Source organism: Gymnoscopelus braueri (assembly GCF_963280865.1).
Source record: "Gymnoscopelus braueri genome assembly, chromosome: 6".
In the NCBI taxonomy this organism is placed as follows: domain Eukaryota; kingdom Metazoa; phylum Chordata; class Actinopteri; order Myctophiformes; family Myctophidae; genus Gymnoscopelus; species Gymnoscopelus braueri.
In genome coordinates, this window is record NC_137607.1 from 5562960 (window position 1) to 5588415 (window position 25456).

The window sequence follows — 25456 nt, forward strand, 5'->3', positions numbered from 1 at the left end:
TACCGCTTGACAAGAGGTATTGCATGAAGGTTCAAACAGCGTATAGTATTAGTATACTGTACCTGCGGAGACGGAGAGTTGTGCCGTGCTGCTGACAGAGCCGTACGTGTTGGAGGCGGTGCAGCAGAACTGCCCTCCGTCCTCTGGGAAGGCCTCTGCGATCACCAGGGTGCAGATCTCCTCTAGGAAACAAACAAGCATATGGGCGACACACCGTCAACCACCATTACAGTCACTAATGAACTACATTTATCGTTTCACACATTCCATGTGAGGCGGGTTACTACTACACAGTCCATTCTGGAGTGTTAACCCAGTGGTTCTCAAACTTTTTCATGTCAAGGACCCCCCAAAATGATATGTATTTGGCCGCGGACCCCCATCTCAAAATATTTTGTTCCAGGGACCCCCAGAAGCAAAGATTTGAGTTACAAATGTTCGCTTTAAAATACATTTAAATTCAAAAGGTTTTTCAAAAATAGCAGATCTACAAGCTCATAGCGCGGCACTCGGTGCCACCCTATGAGCTTGTATATCTGCTATTTTTGAATAGCCAAAGTATAAAAGGTTAAAGTGGTTAAAATTATTGTGATGCTATATTAACATATTTTGCTGGGGACCCCCTGGAACCCCCCCCAAGGACCCCTGGGGGTCCCGGGACCCCACTTTGAGGACCAATGTATTAACCAATTGATCCCTATTTTTATAGGACCGTCGTATGACAGCGTTGTGAGAAAACAACACGAATAGCTCATTAGCTTACAGATCTGTCTATTGACGTCCATTGCTTTGTCACTGCTGCAGTGTGAATGCAGCAGCAGGGTGTAAACACGCTCATAAAGGGTTGTAAAAAGGGGGCGTAAGCAAACGTAGAGCGACCCTCTAGGAATCGGAAGGTTCCCGGGTTTGAACCCCGGGCTCCTCCTTGCTGCGTGTCAAAGTGTCCTTGAGCAAGACACTTAAAGGAGTAGTTCACCCAAAAAAACACTTTTTCTATCGATTAGTCACCCCATGGAGACTTGAATTCATGGATATTTTTTGTCACATTCCTAAGCCAATAATTTGATGGCCAGCGGACCGGTAGGCAGCGGTTCCGGTAGGAGACACAAAGGAGACTCTTTGTGTCTCCTACCGGAACCTCTGCCGGTCATCAAATTATTGGCTTAGGAATGAGACAAAAACAAAAAAAAATATATCCATGAATTCCATCTCCATGGGGGGACTAATCGATAGGAAAAAAAGTCATTTTGTGGGTGAACTATCCCTTTAACTGCTTCCGATGAGCAGGTTGGTGTCCTTGCATGGTTTCCTCCACCGTTGATGTGTGAATGTTTGTGTGAAAGGGTTAATGGAATGCACATTGTAAAGCACTTTATAAACGCACAATCTATTCATTTATTTAACCACTTAAATCCTACATACTTAGTTGACAGGAGTCCAACAGGGGTCTATATTAGGTGCCCTACTTTTTTCCCCTCTACACCAAATCTCTTCAACGATAACAGCCAATTTACGAGCTTGTAGATCTGCATTTTTTTTGCAGACTGTTTGCCCCCAAAATGGAGATGCTAGGGCTCATCATGCTCAAGGTGCCGGCGATGACATATAAAAAACACGGGGAAGCAGAATTCTGCTTCTACGGGCCGACGGCGTGGAATAAACTCCCATCACACCTAAGACAGGCAGCCTCTGTGAATAGCTTTAAAGCACAGCTCAAGACCTATTTCTTCACTTCTATTTGTTGATTTTTAAATCTCTGTGTTGTTATTCATATCCTCACTTTTTTTTTGCCTGATTCACTGCCTTTTTTTTAATTTAATTTTAATGTTGTTTTATGCTTTTGCTTTTCTTCTTTGCTTTATTGTTAAATTTGTTGTACTTTTTTTCTGTATGTCATGAAAGGTGCTATAGAAATAAAGTGTATTATTATTATTAAAGGTATAGTAGGCAACATTAAGCCTATATTTGAAAAATACCTCTATATATATATTTTGCATTTTTTCCCCTCTATCAGCCACTATATAATGATGCTGGGGTGTTTTCCTGCATTGAAAAACACTCCTCTTTCTGAAATCCGTATTTTCCCTACTATTTAGGTTACACATCCGGGTATCCGGTGCGTAAATTCACGCACGCATGTGCGCATCCGTGCGCGTCCGTGTCCGTGTGAACTTTTTACTTTCGGTTTTAAAATGCTCTCAAACTTCGTTTTTTAGGCACATAATTTACTTTTCAAAAAGCGTTTGGATAGAATTTAGTTGTTTAACTTCATATATGTGGTCAATTTGTCATGAAAGAGCCTATTTAAAAATAAAAATTCGGAGAACCGGCAGGGGCGGGCAGTTCCGCGAATTGTATCCCAATAAAGTAACCTATATTCGGCATGGCCCGTTTAGAAGTCTGCTTACTCTATGGAAGTCCTCCGTGCGTCACCCCCTGGTGGTCGGGGAAACGAACTGCTGGATTTTTTTCCTTTGTTTATCTCTGAATCGCCTACAATCCCTTTAATATTATGAGGCTAGTTAAACGGGACAGAGATGGCTGGACACTGCGGGCAAATGGGAGTGACACTGATTTCTGCTTGACAGACAGGTGGATAAGATGCCTTGCACAGGGCCTGAAAGAGAGTGACATGTTGACTCTCTGGCTTGTTTGTAATGAGAGGCTAAAGAGGGCCAATGATGGACAGGTAGACAAATGTTATGTTGTTCAGGGTTAGACTGATGATTGACACAGCTACGGCAGACGGGTGACTCACAGGCCAGAGGCACAGCAATAGACCAGACAGACAGCAGTGGTGTAAAGTAACTAGGTACATTTACTCAAGTACTGTACTTAAGTACAATTTTGAGGTATTTTTTACTTGACTGGAGTATTTCCAATTTGCAGTACTTTTACTTATACTCCACTACATCTCAGAGGCAAATATTGTACTTTTACTCCACTACAATTATATGAAAACTTTAGTTACTAGTTACTTTGTAGATTTTGATTATTATTACAAAACATACATTAACCACTTCATCCCTATATACATTTCGGCCATTTGAAAATAGCCGATCTACAAGCTCACAATGCGTCGCGATGCGACGCATTGTGAGCTTGTAGATCTGCTATTTTCTAAAGATTTGTATTTGAAAACTTGTGAAATGGGACATTCTGCATAATGAGTACTTTCTACTTTTGGTACTTTAAGTACATTTTGATACCAATACTTTTGTACTTTTACTCAAGTACATTTTGAATAGTATTTCTACATTGCAGTATTGATACTTTTACTTAAATAAAATATATGAGTACTTTTTCCACCACTGACAGACAGTAAGACAGACAGGATTGGGAACGGGACACAGGCACACGCAACGTTGTGCATGTATGTGACAATTCCAGTAAGGACACAGAAAGACAAACTGACAAAGGGGGAAAAAGAACAGACACTGTAAAAAAAAAAAGGAGGGGGCCCCAAGTACAGACCCCTGGGGGCACCCGCAGGTCAGCGAAATTGCATAGGGTTTAAAGTGGTTAAAACACTTGCACGTGCACGCACGCACACACACACTTGAGACAGATGTTCAGGGAGGTGTGCGTGACTCAGTGCGTTTCTGTCAGAGCGTGTCAATACCTGTTTAGCGACACGGCCGGGAAAGAGTTGTGCGTTAAGTGTCGTGTATGTGTCAGTGTTTGTCTGGGATGCTGTTGTGCGTGTGTTTACGTGTTTGGGTGAGTGGGGGGGAGGGGGGGTTGTTTCAAACTTTCCCAGGGACTCCCTTCTGTGCGCCGAAAGAGTGACGGCGATGACGAAGATCAAGACTTTCACGACAGCCTGTCATTGACAGCACAGAGGAGTGAGTGTCCCCAGACATTCCTAACAGAAACGCTGCCATGGAAACCATGGTGTAGTGTAAACGATGACATGTTGTTTAATGATGACATGTTGTTGTTCGACAAACGCCACCTGTGACTACACTGGATTAGACGCTTACGATCAGACTGACAGCTTTACAAAACAAAGTGGGAGTGTTCATTATAAAAATGGAACCTTGCAGGTCCAATAGCTATTATTCTTATAATGATGTAATAAAGAATACACCTTACTCCAACTTAGTCCAGGTTAAAGATACCAAGTGTATCCAATCAGGAGAGAAAACTCATGGATTCAGGATAAACAAGTGAAATTGTAAGTTACGAGACCTCTGTTACTGAACAAACACTCTATAGCAATTAACACTCCAAATGTTACCGCGTACAGAAATGAGCTTGTAAATGAAAAACATGGCAACAGGAGGCACCTACCTGATTCTGCAGCAGATCGTGGCTCTGGTGGAAGAAAAGAGAGGAAACATTGGTTCATTATGTTCATATAAGCAGGTTGTTGTTCCCATAATCCTGATTAGGGCTGCGACTATCCATTATGTTCTGAGTGATTATTCTATTGATCACTTTTTCCATTAACCCATTGATACCTGGAACGCTTCTGTGTCACTTTAGATGCCTTTGGCTATTCAAAAATAGCAGATATACAAGCTCATAGCGCGGCACCGAGTGCCGCGCTATGAGCTTGTAGATCTGCTATTTTTGAAAAATCGTGAAAAGATATTTTTTTTTCCAAAAATTGTTAGGATTTAGATTTCTTTTTAAGAATCGCCTCAGGTCTTAATGGGTTAATAGATTGATCCAGAAGTGTTTCTTTTCATAATACATCAAATAATCTATTATTTAGGCGTTATTATTATGCTTTGTCACACATCTGACAGACAGGCTCACTTTTCTGGAGGACGCGGAAGTCCGGCGAGTCCTTGATCTCCTCTCCCTGCCGGGACCAACGGACCTGCAGCGGGGGGCTTCCCCGCACCCTGCACTCCAGGACCACCACCTGGCCCTCGGACGCTTGGGCGTCCTGTAAGAGCTACACACACACACACACACACACACACACACACACACACACACACACACACACACACAAACACACACAGTAAAAACTGTTAATTTACCATTTTATAACTCAGAGTTATTTGTACAGCTGTGATCCGTAACTTTCATTTCAAACGCGGCTAAGACTGAAAGCCCGTTTGGCTATGGGAGTATTACACTTTGAGCTTCATGCAATACCCCTCGTCAACCAGCAGTGGTCTTACCCTACACCATATAGTCTAAATGACTGGTTTGTTCGGTCCAGGGACCACCAGGGGTCCAAGTGTACACTTATGGGTCTGTATTAACTCTGACAGTTAAATGAACACAGAGGATTTCATAGTGTATAGATTGGGGTCCCAGAGATGAACATACGTTGCTGTCCGGCAGAAAACAGCTAACTCCATTTTCACGCTGTTGATTTTTTTTTCTCATAAATCAGTACTATTGAACACTCTTTACGTCTGTGTGTTGATAAAAAAAGATATTGAACCAATAAAAAGTATTAAAAAGCGCTTCTGACAAAACCAGCTAACTCCATTGGATCCTCAAACTTTCTGCTAAACCAGCTAACTCCACCAAAGGGGGGTGGAGTTAGCTGGTTTTGCTGACTCCAGGCTCCACCCCCCTTTGACCTCTAACCTCATTGTGAGCTTGGAGGTCCATTCAGCTGTTCTTATCAATGATGAACAAAACCTCCTAACTCCACTTTTTGTTTTGTTTTTTGTCATTTCCTGAAAAATGAACATTTTGGAGTTAGCTGGTTCCTGCCGGACAGCAGAGATATATATGTATATCTCATCTCATCTCATCAAATGGGGGTCCATGGTCTAATGGGGACCCCCCATTAGACCACTGGGGGTCCTTGAAATTCAAAAGGTTGAGATGGAGACCTCCTCGGACCAACACTGTTGTTTTAGTTATAATTGTATTAACATACTCATACGGATCAGATAAAATGTTTTATTCACTACAAAATGTTATGGATGGCAGCTTTAACACAGTGTGGAGGGTTAATACATTCACAGGACAGTGAAACACTGTGGAACGGTGGTTCTCAAACATTTTCATTGTCAAGGACCCCTACAAATGAAAAAATAAAATGTTCCTCATTTTGCTTGGAATCCCCTCAAGGACCCCCCGCCTGGGGCGTCCCCCGTGAGAACCAGCGTGAAATAGATAAGTGGATGGTGACAGCGGGAGGGCGAGGTGGGGGTTAGCGAGGCATTGACCCTCATCTACAGCGACTAATATGTCCCTATACAGCACCGAGGACAGCTGTCCGGCCAGCTGTGTGACACGCCTCTAGTGTTGGCAGAACGGCGGTAAGCCATCCGTGAAGGAGGGGGGGGGGGGGGTCGAGGCGTGGGCGCACCGTAACTGCATTGTGTGGCCTCCTCTCCAGCCATTCAACACGGAACCGCAGTGGACCTGGGAATGCTTCATGTGTCTGTCGGCACGGGACACTCTTTCACTTGGTCTTAAGCGAATGAGCAGCTCTATGAGTCGCTGGTCTCTCTCTCTCTCTCTCTCTCTCTCTCTGGGTATATTTTTGGAACACAGGGGGGGGGGTTATGTACAGTATGTACATCATTCATTTGTCAGACAGTCTGTGTGTGTGTGTGTGCGCGCGCGCGTGTGTGTGTGTGTATGTGTGTGTGTGTGTGTGGGGGGGGGGGGGGGGTCGTGACTTGTGACTCGTGGATGACATCACAGGACTGACTCCACCAAAGGATCCTCCCGTCCTCTCTCATGAGGATGATTAAAGTTCCTTTACGGCTCCCGGTAGCCTGGCTCCACCCCCTGAATCCTTTGCCTAGCATTCAGGGTCTGGTGACGCTTTCGAAGGCGGGTGTTGCTCGGTTGAAAATCTGACCGACGAATCGGGATCGGGACAATCCAGTATGAACCAATCGCGTTGGCTCATAGTGGAGTCCCACTTTGGCCACGCCCCCATCTCAGAACTCCGCTGCATTGAGAGGGCTTTCAGACTGAATAATGGAGTGAAACGAAATGAAAATTCAGGCTGAGTGTCAGGCTAGGCTCCCGGGTGAAGAAAAAACAATTTTTTTTCGTATTGAGGTGGAAAATGATTTAGGGCCAGTCTAGTCTCGCATAGCCAGACAACTATTCCACAATCTCCAAATGCTATATAGAGTCTGGAACTACACCTACCCAAATCCGAGAGAGGAAGCTGGCACTTCCGTTCACGAAAAAATATTAAAAAATATCTTTACATTTTATTTTTTAATTTACATTTCTGCTTAGGATCAAGTCACCTTCCTAAACTAATAGCTTAAGTAATTTTTTTAAGTTTTTCAAAGCCATGTGACTTGGCCTAAGTCACATTAGGGAGATAGGCCATTATTAAAGGGGAGGGAACAGCATGATCCTTTTCAATTAGGAGATAGGCGATTTTACCAGAGGTGGCCATTGTCATGAGGGGCTGACTTAAGCAAAAAATATAATTTTCCTCAAAAAATGACTTATGCCAATAGTTTAGGAAGGTGACGATATGCTTGGATGATTTTGATTCATATTAGGATAAACTTGCGCGACTGTAAAGACGAAATGGAAGTGGGGAGGAGGCTTCACATCCACTTTATATTGTAATCATGATCAGAGCTTCCCAGTCCCAGACCCAGACTGTATGTAACATTTGAAAATTGTGGGAGGCATCAGTCTGGCCACGCGAGACTAGGGCCGGCCAGCCTGAATAGGGACGCTAGGGTTCATGTGGTCCGGACCCGTCTGAAACCACTGACTGTAATTTACTTTAGATCGTCTTTTAATACATCCTTACAATGTTTTAATTAGCCGTTTGCTTTGATACTGTGTTTTTACTTAATCTTTTACAATTGTATTGCTATTTATGTATTTTATATTTGGCCTTTGTGGACTCGAGATGTTTTTTCTTCTTGACTGGACAGCACTTTGGGTCAAGTTGTTTTTTCTTTTTTTTATGTGCCATACAAATAAAAGTGACTTGACTTGAAGCGCTGCCTCCTTGGCCCGTCACAAGAGAAAGAGTGGAGGAGAAAGAGTCAGGGGGGAGGGAGGGAGGGCGCGTCAGAGAGGAGGAGGAGGAGGAGGAGGAGGATCGCTCCTCTCGCCACACAGCCTATGTTTTATCTGACCCCTGCCTGTGAAAGCCACAATACCGACTACTAGTGTTATTACAGGGAGACGGAGTGTGTGTGTGTGTGTGTGTGTGTGTGTGTGTGTGTGTGTGTGTGTGTGTGTGTGTGTGTGTGTGTGTGTGTGTGTGTGTGTGTGTGTGTGTGTGTGTGTGTGTGTGTGTGTGTGTGTGTGTGTGTGTGTGTCTGTTCTAATTCCATTCCTCTGCTTTGGTGAGGACCAAAGCAAATAGAAGGAAAATGCTGCATTTAGCTGGACCTCATTTTCCACAGGGCTGTCACAGGCGTTTCAGTCAGGGGGTTCAGTTCATGTTTAGGGGTGGAGCTGCAATCCAGATCTTATTTCTAATGACTGAAATGTACCGAGGAAGGTCGTCGCTGACCCCAAACATTGCTTCAATAAACGTTCTCCTGTACCGTGCAGGTTGGGAACGGGCAGTTATCTTTTATTGTTGAGAAATGAAATCAAATAAAGCCATTGAAGAGCTTTCACAATCATTGACCAGGGTCCCACAGTGGTCTGTACCTGTCTCCCTCCGTTTTCTCCTCTACACCAAATCTCTTCGCTGAAAATAGCCGATCTACAAGCGTTGCGATGGGTTTTCGCCGAATGTTCGCCTATTATTTATGACATGCCCAGAACAGGGATGCTGGGGTTGAAGTGGTTAAATGGGTGTGGTGTGAGTAGGCTTACCTTAGTGAACACAGGCGGTGCTGATAGAGGTGTGTCTCCAACATACAGGGAGGAGACTGGACTCTGCCTCTGTGAGACAAAGACAGGAAGATAATATCACTGTCTGTCCATCTGTTTCTACCAGTGGTTCTCAAAGTCGACAATTTTGAAAACATGCAACTGTATAATGTACTTTATTATGTATTATACAACAGGTAGTTCCGACCAAGCAATCTGATTGGCTGAAATAGCTTTCTAGCCGTGCTTCAAACCAGCATCATAGCACGGGCTTAATCACATTAATAAATCACTCCGCACTGCAGTCCGCACCTGATTAGACCATATAGCTCACAGCTGTGCTGTGAAGTCACGCTGTCCCACGGTAGGAAAACAAACAGACAGTAGCCTGCATAGCCTGACCCACCGCCGCCACCGGAGAACAAACAGCTATGCAAAATGGACTATGTTGTTAATTTTGACTTATTTGGTGGACTTACGGTTGATCAATGGTTAGAAGGTTATAAATATCCTCCTGTGTTAAAGTAAAATTACTCCCATTTCGTTAACAGTCCAGTGTATGTTATACTTTATCGTACGAAGGTATCGCACGGCGAAAATAGCCGATCTACAAGTTCACAACACGTCGCCATCGCGACGCGTTGTCAGCGTTGTCAGCTTGTAGATTAGTTATTTTGGCCACGTGACACGGTCGTACGACGGAGCATATAGCCTACTGGAATTCATTCCACTGCGCAAGCATTGATAGCTCGGCTGTGTTGATGAGACTGTGCCTCAGGCTCATAGTGCTGCTACAGGGACTATTTAATGTCTCAGTGAAAAACTCGGATACACGGATAATAGCGAAACATTTTTATTATGAATTGCTCCACAATATGAATACATTTGGATGTGTTTTGTTGGTAACTGTTGTATAATCGCAATATTACACGAGAGGGTGTGCTTTACCTTACATTATTGTCACTTCTGTGATGCGGAAGCGGAACTCGGCTTCGCCTCGTTCCTGACCGCATCACAGGCGTGCCAATAATGACGGTAAAGCACACCCTCTCGTGTAATATTGCTTAATTATGTACTGTATTATGTACTGTATTATGTACTGTATTATGTACTGTAGTACATGCACCATGGCCTTTATTTGCCCTGGCTGATAAAAGGACTGAGAGGGACATAAACATGCACTGATTGGTCAAACCCTGGGCCTACACAGGATTGAGTGTTTTTATACTAGTTACTTAATAACTAATCTAGTTTTGGTACTTTAAGTACATTTTGATACCAATACTTGGTACTTTTACTCAAGTAAATTTGGAATTCCAGACTTTTACTTACAGTATTTCTACAGTATTGATACTTTTACTTAAGTAAAACATTTTAGTACTTTTCCCACCTCTGGCCCCAGGAGTATTACCACCTTAACTCCCTCCCTACAGGGCAGACATGGAGCAAGGGAATCCCAACAGGATTAACATTTCATCTCCCTCCCTACAGTGCAGACACGGTTTCAACTCCCTCTCCACACAGTGCAGGGGAATCCCAGCAGGATTACCATGTCAACTCCCTCACCACCACACTCAGGGACGTGCTGGCCACTGGGAAATTCGGGAAAATTCCAGAACGGCCGCGCCATTTACGGGCCGCCAGACGGCCGGTGGGACACCCAAAAAATAATAATAATAATAATTGACTTTTTTTTTGCTACCGTTTTAGGGTTATTACGGTAATTTCCAGGTCGCGCGGACCAATTATTAGTTAAGTTACTGTTGGGCTGGGACGTTTTTCAGTAGTGGTGTAATTTACATAGGGTTGCTGGGTTAAAAAGCCCCCCCCCCCCCCCCCCCCCCCCCCGTTGACAAAACGGTGGGCCGGTTCGGAAAATCCTAGAGCTGAATTTTGGTCCCAGCACGCCCCTGACCACACTGCTGACATAGAGACACACGGGGACTACAAATTTCACGCCCACTTTTGAGACAGCGCCGCTACTCGAGGTCCGTTAGAACGGTGAACTGCAGCTGCCAATGCATTCCCTATGAGAGGATATGAAAGTTAGCCTACTTTTAAAATTATCCTGCATCAACTGAAGACGATATTGATTTAAATAAAAATATGTTTCCAAATGTATGGAGTGTCTTTGTCAACATATCTTCTTGTTTTCTTAATAGTTGATGTGTTTCACATTTAATTTGCCACTTTAACGAGTTACCCATAATGCTAACACAGCAGAGGGTAGACAGCAGACAGACAAGTTGTCGCATTTCAGTGACATCACTGTCTTTACGAGCGCCGACCAGTGGCGTACCCACTGTAGAGGCAGGAGAGGCGGTCGCCTGCCCAACTAAGATATCGAAAATTGGACCTTCTGTTCCAGAGATAATGACCAAAACCTATTGAAAACGGCCACTTTCGCCAGTTTTCTGGGTATTGAAAACCTCAAGGGATGCGTCCGTGACGTATATACCATGCGACCACTTAAACTCTGGATCTCCGATGCTAGCGGTTTTGACATACTGATGGAGTATATTATAGTATATTGTGGGTAGTATATCGAGATGAAAGATATGGGACATTAAAAAGGACAAATTAAACAAATGGGACAGATTATTAGAACACAAAAAATATCGCTACAGCCTCAGTAGTTAACCAGTGAAATGACGGTATTTTACAATGCCTCTCATAGAGATTGCATTGAGAGCTGCAGTTCATCGTTCTAACGGACCCCGAGTGTCAAAAGTGGGCGTGGATTTGTAGGCCTTCCGCTTCCGGCCGTGTGTCTCTATGGTGCAAGGGAATCCCAACAGGATTATCATTTTAGAATAAGCACTTGTTCTGAACAACTCCTTCACCACAGTGCAGGGGAATCCCAACAGAATTTCACAAGGACAGTTCCTTGTTGACATAATGTTATTCTAGTTATTCAATTAAACTGCGATTTTCATGTTTTTTTTTTTCCATTTTTTATTTATGGAAATAAATTGATTTTTAATTTCTTATTTATGAAATACTTTTGAAAATGTGTTTTTAATTGATGAAAAGTTGTGTTTAAACTTTTTTTTTATCTTTTGAAATTATAATTTAAAAAAAATAATGAAACGAAAAACTCGCGACCCATAAAAATTGGTCGGCGACCCAAACATGGGTCCCGACCCACTGTTTGGAAAACAGTGGTTCTACAATGTGTCTTACCCGCTGTGAGGACTGAGACATGGCCTGTACCAGAGTACTAACACAGTGGTTCTCAACCCTGATTTTTGGGGGGTCCCCAGATGACAGTAAAGTGACAATTTAATGACTTTTAACTCATTGACTGCCTATGACGAGATTTCTCGAAATTTTTCTCCAAGACTCAGACCACCAATGATGAGATTCTCGTCATGTGGTGTTTTCAGTGGTTTTACGATAGAGGGCGCTCTTACGCAGCCTGTGAATGATTATGATGATAATGATGACGGGTACACCCAGAAATCACGTGATCACAACAAAATGAAGCTGGTTTAGTGTAGTGTTATAGGATTTACAAAAGTCAAATTTTCTCTGCTTTCTGTTGTTTTTGGCAAAAACAAGCCACATACAACTGCCCATAACTATGGAATGGATTATCCCGACGGCACGCTTTTTCCACACGATTCTCCAAGACCCCCTACATCTTCTATGATTTTTCAAAGGTTACTAAAAACGCTCAAAATCGCTGGCGAGGGCAGCTACAGACGATGTTTTAACTCTGGCAGTTAGAGAGCTAAGACCGTTTTAATACCACAAAAAAAGAAGAAAAAAATGAAAAAATACCATTACTGCATCAAAAGTAATCAACAAGCTATACTATAAAAACTTTAAATGGCTGATCTACAAGCTTACAACGCATCGTGCTGTGGAACCGAGTCAAACTAAATGTAATGCCTCAACTCCTACAATTCCAAGTGCTTGTCAGGGTGTGTTCTTATATGATTATCTTGGGGGTTGGGGGGTCTCAGCCTGGAAACGGTTGAGAACAACTAAACGGTGCATGTTCTTACCCGCTGTGAGGGCTGGGACATGGCCTGCACCAGAGTGGTCCTGGGTGAAGACGAGCGGATGGTGAACGACATGGAGGTGGTCTTCTTCTGAACTCTACCATAAACACAGAAAAAGGAAGAATAAATCAAGCGTGTGTTCTCGTAGCGTCACGCATTTCAGTTACAACCCAAAACAAAAGACGTTTCCCAGAAGAAAGTGGAGATAGGAACTTCCTCGGAGGCCAAGAGGATATTAATTACTCGGGGAGACAACGGAAACAGCCTCAGCTGCGATTAAGATGACATCACGTTGGATCGTGAGGGCTGATACTTTCATAATGTAAACATAGGAGGAGGAGAAGGAGGGAGTAGCTAGGATGGAGATAGGGATGTTATACGGCAGATAATGAGTAATGACTGACCTTAATACAGCAGAGAGAGAGATAGAGACAGAAGTTATACAATACAACACCAATAAAAATGTCCCAATAAAAATGCGTCTGGCAAAAGCCACCAGTGAAGACAACACAGTGTGCTTTATGCATGGCCGAGAGAGAGAGAGAGAGAGAGAGAGAGAGAGAGAGAGAGAGAGAGAGAGAGAGAGAGAGAGAGAGAGAGAGAGAGAGAGAGAGAGAGAGAGAGAGGACGTTAGGCAGAGAAAGAGGCAGAAAAGGGAGAAGAAATTGAAAGCCTAAAGGAGAGGAACATTTTTTGTAGAAGGTACAAAGTTTAATGTATGCAGGTGGGTGTAGGGGGAACATTCATTTCTGTAGCATATTAACCCTGTTGGCCGCTCATTAGCTAGATGGTAGCCAGTAGTGCAGGGGTCGGGGTAACAGATTGTAGCCTGTTTGCAGGGGGGTAATGGATTATTGTAGGCAGTTTGCAGGGGCCGGGGTAATAGCTGTTTAAGGGTGTAGTTAAATGGAAGCATGCAGCGGGGCTGATTAGCTGCTGCGGGGTCCAATTAAGCTGCTCTGTGAGGGGGTCAGAGTTCAGAGGGTCATGGGTACGACCGTACGCAACCCGACCCATGTCACATTTTAGGGTCCAATGCAGATTCCAGTTTTGGAGAGTCTTTGACCAAACTTTTGTTAAATCAAATTAAATTAAAATGTTAAATCAATTTGAAAAATAATAACTTTGTAAATAAATATTTGTACATTTTAAATTTGTTTTCATGTTTTCAATGTACTATTAAACTTCACTATATGAAAATAACATTTCACTTTAATTATACTCTGACCAAGCAAACAAGTAATATACACTGAACCTTATTTAACCACTAAAGCACTATTCAGAAATTGTCAATTATTGCTGATATGCAAACTCACAAAGCATTAGCAAGCATTGTGTTGTGACAAATTGTGAGCTTGTACATATGCTTTTTTAAAGGTAAAAAATTGGGACACATCAGCTGCATAATTGCAGATAACAATGTGGCTAACACATTGAGTGCCAGGGTCTTTTTAAAACAGGGTACAGTCGGTGCCTGGATTTTTAACAATTTTTTAACCTTTTTCAAGTAGTCACAAAATATTTTCAGTGATCACCGTCCTCAAGGTGATCCCCTCATTACACACATAGAGGTCTCGTACAATCGGGGGGAAAAAATTAAAAACATTAAGTAATCCGTTCCATAGTTGCAGCCAGTTGAAAATAGTCGAAAATAGTCAAAAATACATATTTTAGAAAAAAAGTACACAGGAGCCGAGATACAGGCTTTTGAAGTCATAAGTTAACCAGGAAGTGGATTGGAGTCTAAATCTTCAAAAAATGATATCTCCTGGTGCTTTTTTTTTTTTAATTCTTTTTAATTTTTTCCCCCAAAAACGGTCATAACCGTTTTTGGCACACAATGCATGGCTTCTCAAAAACGGTCCGGACCGTTTTTGGCACTCAATGTGTTCTTAAAAAAGTTCAAAAATTTGCCAATTATTCGGTTTTGCCCATATTATGGGCATGCACGCACACACAGACACACACGCACACACAAACACACACACGCACACACACGCGCGCACACACACACACACACACACACGCACACACACACACACACGTACTGAGGCATGGCTCCTGATCTGGACTTGGACATGGAACCGTCCCCTTCTGAGTCTGACGATGAGGCTCCTGCAGAGAAACAGAGAAATGTAGAAATGTAGGTTTCCATTGTGGCATTCACCAAAACCCTCACCACACCACAGTGCATGACACATACAGCACACCGCTGTGCTAATACTGATGACGCTATGTGGAAGTACTGTGGTCATTACGTCTAATGCAATAAAGAAAACTTAATTCTAAGCTGCATAATCATCTATTCAAAGCTATGGCATATACAGTATGACCACCAGGAGTGGAAGTAACTAATAACAAAGCCTACTTTAATTACTAGTATTAGTACAAGTACTAGTAATTGAGTAGCTTTTTCATGTACAGTACTTCTTTTTTTTTACATTCAAAAATCAGCAATTCTACTTTTTAATTCTAGATTTTAAGTATTGTGCTACTTCTGCTTTAAGTTTGCTTTGCTTAAACCTATTTTCCTTCATTAGTTGACGTGTGATAAAGCTTTGTGATAAATTGCAGAAGGACTGGCTGGTATTCATAATGAAAATGGTTTCACTGGGACTGGGTTCATCCCTCCCTATACTGTACAGAATGTTTGGAGGGTCCTACAGTATGTGTGAACATGGCATTGTGTTCCCAGTTCTATTGTTCCTTTTGATTTTGCTTTACTGTAGTTCAGTCTTATGTTTGAACTTATCATGCAATAACATTTATTTGATATGTTTTGTCATGGTTGGTCTTAGCATATTCAGTTTTTTATTTTGATGCCTGTCATATGAAATGTGCTACAGTATATAAATAACTTTGACTTGACTTGACTTATGACAAAGGCTCCCATGTTCCCAGGGTCCTATCTTCCCCAGTTTGACATAACACCCCGCCCCCCCCCCCCCCCACTCCCATCGCTGTGATGTTTTACATCACTTGACAACAAGGCAAGCATGCCAACAGCGAGGGTGGATGGAATACGTACTTGAAAATGACATCCGTGTTACGCTAGCTCAGTGGTTCTCAACCTTTTTGGATCGTGGCCCACCCATCTGACGACTGGGTGGGCCGTGTGCATTTTTAGAGCATGCTTATGCTAATGATCAATCAATCGATGGATCAATGGGACCAACGTATAGCTTGAGGAACCATTCAAAAGAGTTCAATGGACAGGTGGCGCCATCTTGAGAGGTTTTACTTTCAATGGGGTGACGTCACATTCTCTTTCTAGATACTTTTTTTTTTAAACATAACTTGCCAGTTATTTGGGGGCCCACTTGGAGTAATATCGCGGCTCACCAGTGAGCCCCGACCCACAGGTTGAGAACCACTGGGCTAGCTAATATTAGTGAGCTAGTACCTAGATCATCAAAGTGGGGTCCAGGGACCCCCAGGGGTCCTAGAGGGAGTTCCAGGGGGTCCCCAGCTAAATGATGGATAGTTGGGAACCAAAGGGACCCTTATGAGTCTGTAACTCTTGAGAGTGTACAAATGGAACCAAATATTTGGTTCCATTTGTACACTCTCAGAGTTAAATAAACATTGATTTTACAATATCAATTGGGGTCCTAGAGATAGAAATGCCATTAAATGGGGGTCCGTAGCCTAATGCATGTCAAACTGGGGGGTCCTTGAAATGAAAATGGTTGAGAGCTAGAGCCGTACAAATCTTCTCTTATGGGGGTCCCTGGCATATCTTTTCAAATGGGGGTCCGCGGGATAATAAGTGTCAAGTTGGGGGTCCTTGACATGAAAAAGTTTGAGAACCACTGACCTAGATAATGTAAACAGACTGCCTGCCAAGAGGGCAACATTAAAACCTATAAATGAACTAAGGTTTTCGTATAGGACCCTGGAAACACAACACCCTGAACGAAGAAAACGAACAATGTCACTAACAGGGTGTTCAGCTGTGTCTCTGTCTCTGTCACTAACAGGGTGATCAGCTGTGTCTCTGTCTCTGTCACTAACAGGGTGATCAGCTGTGTCTCTGTCTCTGTCACTAACAGGGTGATCAACTGTGTCTCTGTCTCTGTCACTAACAGGGTGTTCAGCTGTGTCTCTGTCTCTGTCACTAACAGGGTGTTCAGCTGTGTCTCTGTCTCTGTCACTAACAGGGTGTTCAGCTGTGTCTCTGTCTCTGTCACTAACAGGGTGTTCAGCTGTGTCTCTGTCTCTGTCACTAACAGGGTGTTCAGCTGTGTCTCTGTCTCTGTCACTAACAGGGTGATCAGCTGTGTCTCTGTCTCTGTCACTAACAGGGTGATCAGCTGTGTCTCTGTCTCTGTCACTAACAGGGTGTTCAGCTGTGTAGATCTGTCACGATTACAAATTTCAGTTGCCGATTAATTGTCACTCAAATAATTGCGATTAACAATTTAATTGTGTGTTTGGCGTTGAACATTGGAACATATGAATACAACTTTAATTTCTGTTTCTGTGTGCCGCTGGCTCTGACCTTCGATGTAGACCTCGGCTGAAGTGTTGTCGGCTCCCAGGCTGTTGGACGCCACGCAGGTGTAGCGCCCCGTGTCGTCCTCAAAGGCCTCGGTGATCACCAGCGTGTGCAGGTCACCATCCCTGCAGATCTGGATGTCCGGGGAGTTGTGCAGCTCACGGCCCTCGCAGAACCACCTGCGCGTTAGAGGTGACAATTCACACCGCCGTCAGTCACACATGGACATTATAGGACACATTAACCCAGGGGTTCTCAATATCAACCTTATCAAGGATCCTCTGTTTGATATGCATCGGGCCACAGACCCCCCCAGTTGATATGATTTCTATTTCTTTGACCTCAATATACACTGTAAAAGTTGTGTACAAATGGAACTAAATGGACCATTGGTTCCATTTGTACACACTCAGACCCTTAAGAGTCAATTTGCTAGTAATTTAGCTGAGGATGCGGCCCCTGGAACCACCTTAAGGACCCCAGGTTTGAGAACCACTGCATTAACCACTGAAAGGGACATGAAACCCTCGTCTGATTTGGTAGTTTGTTCTCTGATTCTGGTTGAAAACTGCAACAGGGTAAAAACATGAGACTGACCTTATAGTGCACCATCATCTAAAGCAACACAGCTGCAGCTAATCCAATAAATAAGGGCTTATAGATTTAAGTGCATTGACACACCTGTTGACTACTGTAGCTCTGGACACACCTGAATCTAACACACCCATTATTAATGTGATTAGCTGCAGGTGTGTTGCATACTAGCCTGCCATGTTTTTAAATCTGCTGTAGTTTTTAACATGAACTGGAAAACAAACTACTGTACAGTACATGCCCATTTAAGCGACATTTTATACTTCATCATACAACAGTGTTATTGGGGGGAAATAGCCAATCTACAAGCTCACAACGTGTCGCTAACACCGCATAAATGACATACAGAGTACAGACAATAGTTTCACACTGTACTTCAATGAGCTACTTGAATACCACCTTGACATACCATGCAAGCTGCAGGGGGTAAAGTCATCATTCAATCAGTGAATCAAGTGAAGATAGAGATGGTGAATATTGGTAAGACTATCTCTGCCCCTGAAAATTTCATTCATTAAAGCTACTGTAAATGATATTGCTTTCGTTAAAATAAGTGTTAAATAGCTCTATATTCTCAGACTTATAGTAAGCATTGCCATAGAGTGTCTCCCTGTCTCTCCAGCTCGTTAGGAAACACTAGACACCTAAATACGTTTTCAGGTTGGGATATTCGTTTTATCCTATCAGGAGAGAGAACTCATACAGGACACAGGATAAACGTGTGAAATCGGAAGTGATGAAACACAAAAATGAGCAGAACAAATTGGAACTAGAACACCATAAAATTTAAGCTGATAAATGGGTCTCTTCCCTGACTGGATGAAATTGTGACCCTCCTGTAAATGTATTTTATTTTACTAATGAACTAGAGAGACAAGAAGACACCTGTTACTGAACAAACACTCTGTAGCAATGATTACAATTAGCATATTTTAGAGCATTAACTTTTAAAGGAAAAACAATTACATACCCCTTTGTTTTATACCACAATACACCAGCTTTAAGACGCCGTCAGTGCCTGGTGGTGGCTCAGGCTGTTAGCAAGGATCCTGGTTCAAATCAGACCTGCGTCTTCTCTCTTATATCTATCCTCTCTTTCTACCCTTGGTTGGTTTCCTGTACTCTCTACTTACTCACCTATCTGAAATAAAGCATACATATACAGTAAATAACAACTCGCCCGGGGTTATGCTCGCCGCTGACACAACTCAAACGTTATATTGAAGATAATATCAAAGCATAAATCTGAAAAGGAAAGACACCTTCAATCATACAGGTGGAACTAATTAGTAAAATCATCCGGTGTAATGTTTGCTTTGGAAGGAGAAACTGCACACAAGCTGGCCTCCGTGCCATATGTCTGCGAGCATCATTGTTGTACACTAGCCCATAAATGTCAACCGTTCTACCCTTTGCCAAAAGCTCAGTGGTGGAAAAGGTCCTGTATTCAAAATTGTACTTGAGTAAAAGTACAAAAGTATTGGCATCAAAATATAAATTACTGTACAGTGTACAGTACCAATTAAGTAAAAGATCTAACAGCTCACGTGTTGTGAGCTTGTAGATCAGCTACTGTAATTTCGAATAGAAAAAGTAAAGAAAATAGGGCTTAATGGTTAATGTACAGATGTTTTGTAATAATAATATAAATTTACAAAATAACTTGTAACTAAAGTTCTCAAAAAATTGTAGTGGAGTAGAACAGTGATTCTCAAAGTGGGGTCCTTGAGGGGGTACCGGGGGGTCCCCAGCATAATTAGTTTATATAGCATCACAATCATTTTAACCACTTTAACCATGTTTTATACTTTGGCTACCGTATCCAAAAATCTCTATATATTTTAAATTAAGTGAACATATTTAACACACATCTTTGCTTCTGGGGGGTCCCTGGGACAAAATATTTTGAGATGGGGGTCCGCGGCCAAATACATATCATTTTGGGGGTCCTTGACATGAAAAGGTTTCAAAACCACTGGAGTAGAAAGTACAATATTTGTCACTGAAATGTAGGGGAGTAGAAGTTTACTGAAGTATCTCCATTTTTGAATACTCCAGTAAAGTAAAAAGTACCTCAAAATTGTACTTAAGTATAGTACTTGAGTAGATTTACTTAGTTACTTTCCACCCCTGCATAAGCATGCGTTTGAGGCAGTGATTTACAGTAGGCTGTGTTAACGGTGATTGATGGTTCTCCTCAATAAAACCGTGTTTGACAGACAGCGCCCATTATTCTTCCTGACAAATACTTGAACTTAAACAGGCCTTCGCTAAGAATGTGATGGAGGCCTGCCAATCCAACTCTATGAGAATAAACACACACACACACACACACACACACACACACACACACACAGTGTTTCCGTACCTGCTCAGCCTCAGTGGGCCCGAGGCATTGACATGACCCGGTGTCACGGAAAAGCAGACACACCCTCCAACATAGGCTCCCCCCCCCCCTCACCCCCTCTCCCCCTCACCCCCCTCCTTCCTCTCTGTCAGAGGCCTGTTTGCAGGCAGGAGAAGTCAGGCCCGGTGGGGCTTGCCTGTCGGTTGGTAACACCTATAGTACCGTTTGTTCAGTTCAGTTCAGTTCAGAAAAATACATAAATATATATAAAAAAATATGTATATGTACTGTACGTACAATTAATTCATTTGGTTTCCATATTTACAATAATAATCATAATAATATCAATGTCAGTCTGTAGCCTGTAATTTATACTTTGATGCGACACGTTGTGAGCTTGTAGTTTGACTTGTAGCTTTCAGTGTGCGACACACCGCTGTACAACTGAGAGTGTAAGTGATGTTTTTGGGGTTAAAACATTGTATTCATTTACTTTGGTAAAGCTCTATAATATATTGTTCTGATAGTAATCATTGCTATAGTGTGTAACAAGGTCTCTCCAGCTCTTTAATAAACAGAGAATACATTTTTCCAGGTGGGTTGCCAATTTCATCCCATCAGGAGAGAGTACCCATTTATTTGTATAGTGTTCCAGTTGTTTGTGCCATCACTTCCAATTTCACTTCTTTATCCTGTTTATAGGAGTGAGAACTCACTCCTGATTGGATGAAATGTATATCCGACCTGAAAATGCGCTTAACAATCCGCACCGTTAACAAAGGGTCTAAATGGACCCTTGTGGGTCTGTAACTCCTAGTGTACAAATGGCACCAAATGGACCCGTAAGGGTTGAGTAAAGTTAAATAAACACTGAGGATTTGACAGTGTACTGTATACTGGGGTCACACAGTCACAAACGGTCTGCTGCTGGGGTGGTGTTTGTCCCTCATAATCCTCTTAGCCCTGCTCAAGCACCTGTCTGTCTGTCTGTCTGTCTGTCTGTCTGTCTGTCTGTCTGTCGGTCGCATCTCAACTTCACAGAGTCCTGATCAAACCAGATCCCTTTCCTGACAGGCTACTACATCAAATACACGCGAGCGCGCATGCGCGCACGCACACACACACACACGTTTTTTTCACCTTCTCACCCTTTACATTGGCAGAAGGGGGAGGAGTACATGTCGGCAGCACAGCTGTTCCGCTAGACGTGGGTCCAGCCTATAAGGACATTCCAGATATCTTGGAGCGCTACAGTATGTAAAAAGACATTCCCCTCATTCCTTCTACGTGGCCGTTACACCCCATTTCAGCCGCTCCGGTGTCACACGGCGGGCACGAGGAAGCCATTCATCAGCCTCGGAATACCCAGACATACCCTTCATTCCGCCGGGATTTACACCTGGCGGGTGTGTGTGCGGGGCGGGGCGGGGCGGGGCGTGGGAGATAAGGCGAGGAGACGCTAGACAAGAGAAAGTGAATGAATGGGCCTTGTGCAAGCGAGCGGCATGCGGTGCACATGATCGCCGGGGAAATGAGAAAGTGAGTGAGTCAGGTCGAGCTCAGACAGGACGCGTTTATAATGGGCCCTGTCATTAACCAGCCGGATCATGTAGAGAAATTCATCAGTAGCAGTGACAGGTGGAGAGATCAGAGGAGATTTAGTCACTCACTCACTCACTCTCGCTCTCTCTCTCTCTCTCTCGCTCTCTGGCCTCCAAACAGTGGTGGAAAGTAACGAAGTACATTTACTTAAGTACTGTACTTAAGTACGATTTTGAGGTATTTGTACTTTACTTATAGTATTTCCAATTTCCAATACTTTTACTTCTACTCCACTACATCTCAGAGGCAAATATTGTACTTTTACTCCACTACATTTATTTGAAAACTTTAGTTACTAGTTACTTTTCAGATATAAACTATGATATAATGAAACCTACATTAACCACTTTAGCCCTATTTTATACCTAGGCTATTTGAAAATAGCAGATCTACAAGCTCACAACGCGTCGCACCGCGACGCGTTGTGAGCTTGTAGATCGGCTATTTTCAAATATTTTGTACTTTTACTTTTGGTACTTTAAGTACATTTTGATGCCAATACTTTTGTACTTTTACTCAAGTACATTTTTTATTTTGGGATTTTTACTTGTAACAGAGTATTTTTATATTGCAGTATTGGTACTTTTACTTAAGTAAAGAATTTGAGTACTTTTTCCACCACTGCCTCCAAAGCACTGCCGTCACCACCTCTGTAACCTCCCAGTACAATGGACCCAGGCAGGCAGGACCATTCCTGCGGCTTATCGCCTGACCCAGTGAAACAACGGAAACTTGGCCGGCTCTCGCTGTGCGTCCAGACACCGGTGTGTTAAATGATAGGAAACAGATCAGGCCTCGGGGAGGAATTGGGGGGGGGGGGGGGCTTATCCACCGTGTGGCACGCCACCAGCCCCCCCAGAGGCAGCTGGGGGGGACAGAGAGTCATCCGGCACACTCCGAGCGTGCCTGCGCCTATCTGTTCAGCACACAGATAACAGTCACACACACACACACACACACACACACACACACACACACACACACACACACACACACACACACACACACACACACACACACACACACACACACACACACACACACACACACACACACACACACACACACACACACACACACACACACACAGATAGAACATTGGGACAGAACTGGCGATCCTCTCCTCTGTTACGCCTGAGCATATAATAACCATTGGAAACCAAACATCTACCGCTCATGCAAAGGGGAACCCCCCCCCCCCCCTCCCTCTGGCCATGGGAGATATATTAGACTTCTGGGCCTCAGGCAACACTACTCTGCTCTATACACAACGCTATAGGCCAAGTCCTTGGTTAGAGAACCGATAGTGTCAAATGAAAGCTTTATATATTTTGTTGCGCGTGGCGTTTCCGTGGCGGAATCTACAAAGCTTGCAGATCCGCTAGTCTCACTGTGTGCGACACCGGCGGCTATAAATCACCCTCCAGAGGCTGGTTGTTTGAGCAAAAGCAATAATAGTGTCTGTGTGTGGTTTGCAAATCCATCTTTCAGATTACAGGCAGACAGGAGAAGGGAAAACAAGCTGGTGGGGTTATTGCTGTGTCTGCTGGGAATCAGAAATCAAGGGTTTCACCATGGCTTTCCTTTGAGTCACTCCCTGTATCAATCACTGTAGCCTACGGGTACCATATGCTGCCAGTTTGAAGCACCATGCCACATGATGGACCACAATACATAAACCTCCCTCTCTCTCTCCGCTGGAGTCAAATCATTTAGACATGTTTCGGGGAGTGTTTTAAATCTATCACACGCACGCACACGCGCACACGCACACGCACACACACACACACACACCCACACATCACACAGATACACAGTGTGGGGAAAAATGCCCCCTCTCTTCACGCTAGACTCACACACACACGCACGAGTCACGACCAGAAACCTGTGTAGACAGACAGACAGACAGACAGACGCACGGTGCACTTGCCTCAATCAGGCCTCCCTGACTCACATAACAGCATCAGAGCAACCACAGCCAGGCTATGCATACTGTACATTAGTGTAATGATGTCATCTTTTACACTAAGCCTCGTGTGTGTGTGTGTGTGTGTGTGTGTGTGTGTGTGTGTGTGTGTGTGTGTGTGTGTGTGTGTGTGTGTGTGTGTGTGTGTGTGTGTGTGTGTGTGTGTAACTCAGTAACTCAGTGGTTCTCAAAACCTCTTAATTTGAAGGCCACGAGCCCTCATAACACTGATGGTGTACAAATGGAACCAAATCAGGTTCCATGTGTACTGCACACTGCCAGAGTTACAGACCTTAAAAGCAGTGGTTCTCAACCTTTTTCATGTCAAGGACCCCCAACTTGACACTTATTAGCCCGCAGACCCCCATTTGAAAAGATATGCCAGGGACCCCGTCCCCCTTTAGAGAAGATTTTCATGGCTCTATTAGTGATTCTCAACCATTTTCATTTCAAGGACCCCCAGTTTGACATGCACTAGGCTACGGACCCCCATATGGACCTGTTACTCAGAGTTAAAGACCCATAAGGGTCCCTTTGGTTCCTAACTATCCATCATTTAGCTATGATCCAGGGGACCCCCTGGAAAGGACTCCCTCAAGGACCCCTGGGGGTCCCCGGACCCCACTTTGAGAACCAATGCATGCCTTAAAGGGTCCATTTGGTTCCCAACTATCAATAGTGGTATTTTTTCTGTATTATCTGTATTTTCATGTTGACTTTTCAACTGTTTGGTTGCTACTATATATGTCTATGAAATTAATTCAAGGACCCCAACGGAAACAAGTCCGCAAGGACTTTTTTGGCCGGACCTTTTAGACAAAAGCATTATAAATGTAACTGTGTTGTTTTACATTCTTTTTCCTAATAAAAATTTCAATCAATCAATCAATACATTAGCTGAGGTACCCGCTGGAGCCCCCATCAAGGACCCCCAGGGGGTCCCCGACCTCACAAAAGTAACCGTCTTGGAGGCCCTCTATATAAGCAGACGAAATCGTCAACATATCCGCGCCAGCTCCACATGGGTCCTAAAACACAAGAGCAACAATGCCCGCTTAATTCAACATTTCAGCACGGGACTGTTTGACTTTATTTATTTATTTTACAGCAGGGTTTTTCCAAGTAAAGTTTCCATTCTGGTTATGGCAACACACACAGGTCTGGTTATGGCAACACACAACGTCCCAACCAACCAACTGGCAGCTCTTTTTACTCCAGTCCAAAACTGAAGCCCGCTCTAAAAGGCTCAGCATGGAATTTAAAGCCCATGGAAATGTAAATTTGTTTGGGCACAGTTTGATGAAACCCAGAGCCGGGAGGAGGGAGGGACGAGGGACTTCAACCAGCCTGCCGTTCCACCGACAACGGGGGGAAGAGAAGCATAAACTATACGGCCGGGCGTGAGCCAGCCACCTCCCCCCCCCCACAATGCGCACAACAATAAAACCCCATATTAATCAACCTTAATGATCGTCCATTATGCATAATTAGCGAGTCAACGCATTTAAAAAAACAGACATATGTCTGGTAATGTTTATTTAATCCCCTCTCTATTTCAGCGGAATGTGCTGAACATGATGAGGGCTCTAAACAACCATTAACAGCATCTAAACAGCGTGCATTTTTCTGCTTGAGCAGAACAGCCAGCGCGGGGGAGGGGAGGGGAGGGGGTGTAGGGACCAGAGGGCTGAGTCACTTGT

General features: G+C 43.5%; 1 protein-coding gene across 2 annotated transcripts in view; it reads right to left on the reverse strand.

Annotated features, from left to right (window-relative positions):
- Window positions 1-25456, reverse strand: part of palld (palladin, cytoskeletal associated protein) — a 123170-nt gene that overhangs the window by 58255 nt on the left and 39459 nt on the right. For both annotated transcript variants that reach the window (XM_080431322.1, XM_080431323.1), the window contains 7 exons: window positions 17251-17426; window positions 14798-14864; window positions 12753-12846; window positions 8746-8814; window positions 4765-4906; window positions 4294-4317; window positions 63-182 (listed from right to left, as the gene is read on the reverse strand). In XM_080431322.1, coding sequence (XP_080287448.1) covers window positions 63-182; window positions 4294-4317; window positions 4765-4906; window positions 8746-8814; window positions 12753-12846; window positions 14798-14864; window positions 17251-17426 — 692 coding nt within the window. The remainder of the gene's footprint in view (window positions 1-62; window positions 183-4293; window positions 4318-4764; window positions 4907-8745; window positions 8815-12752; window positions 12847-14797; window positions 14865-17250; window positions 17427-25456) is intronic.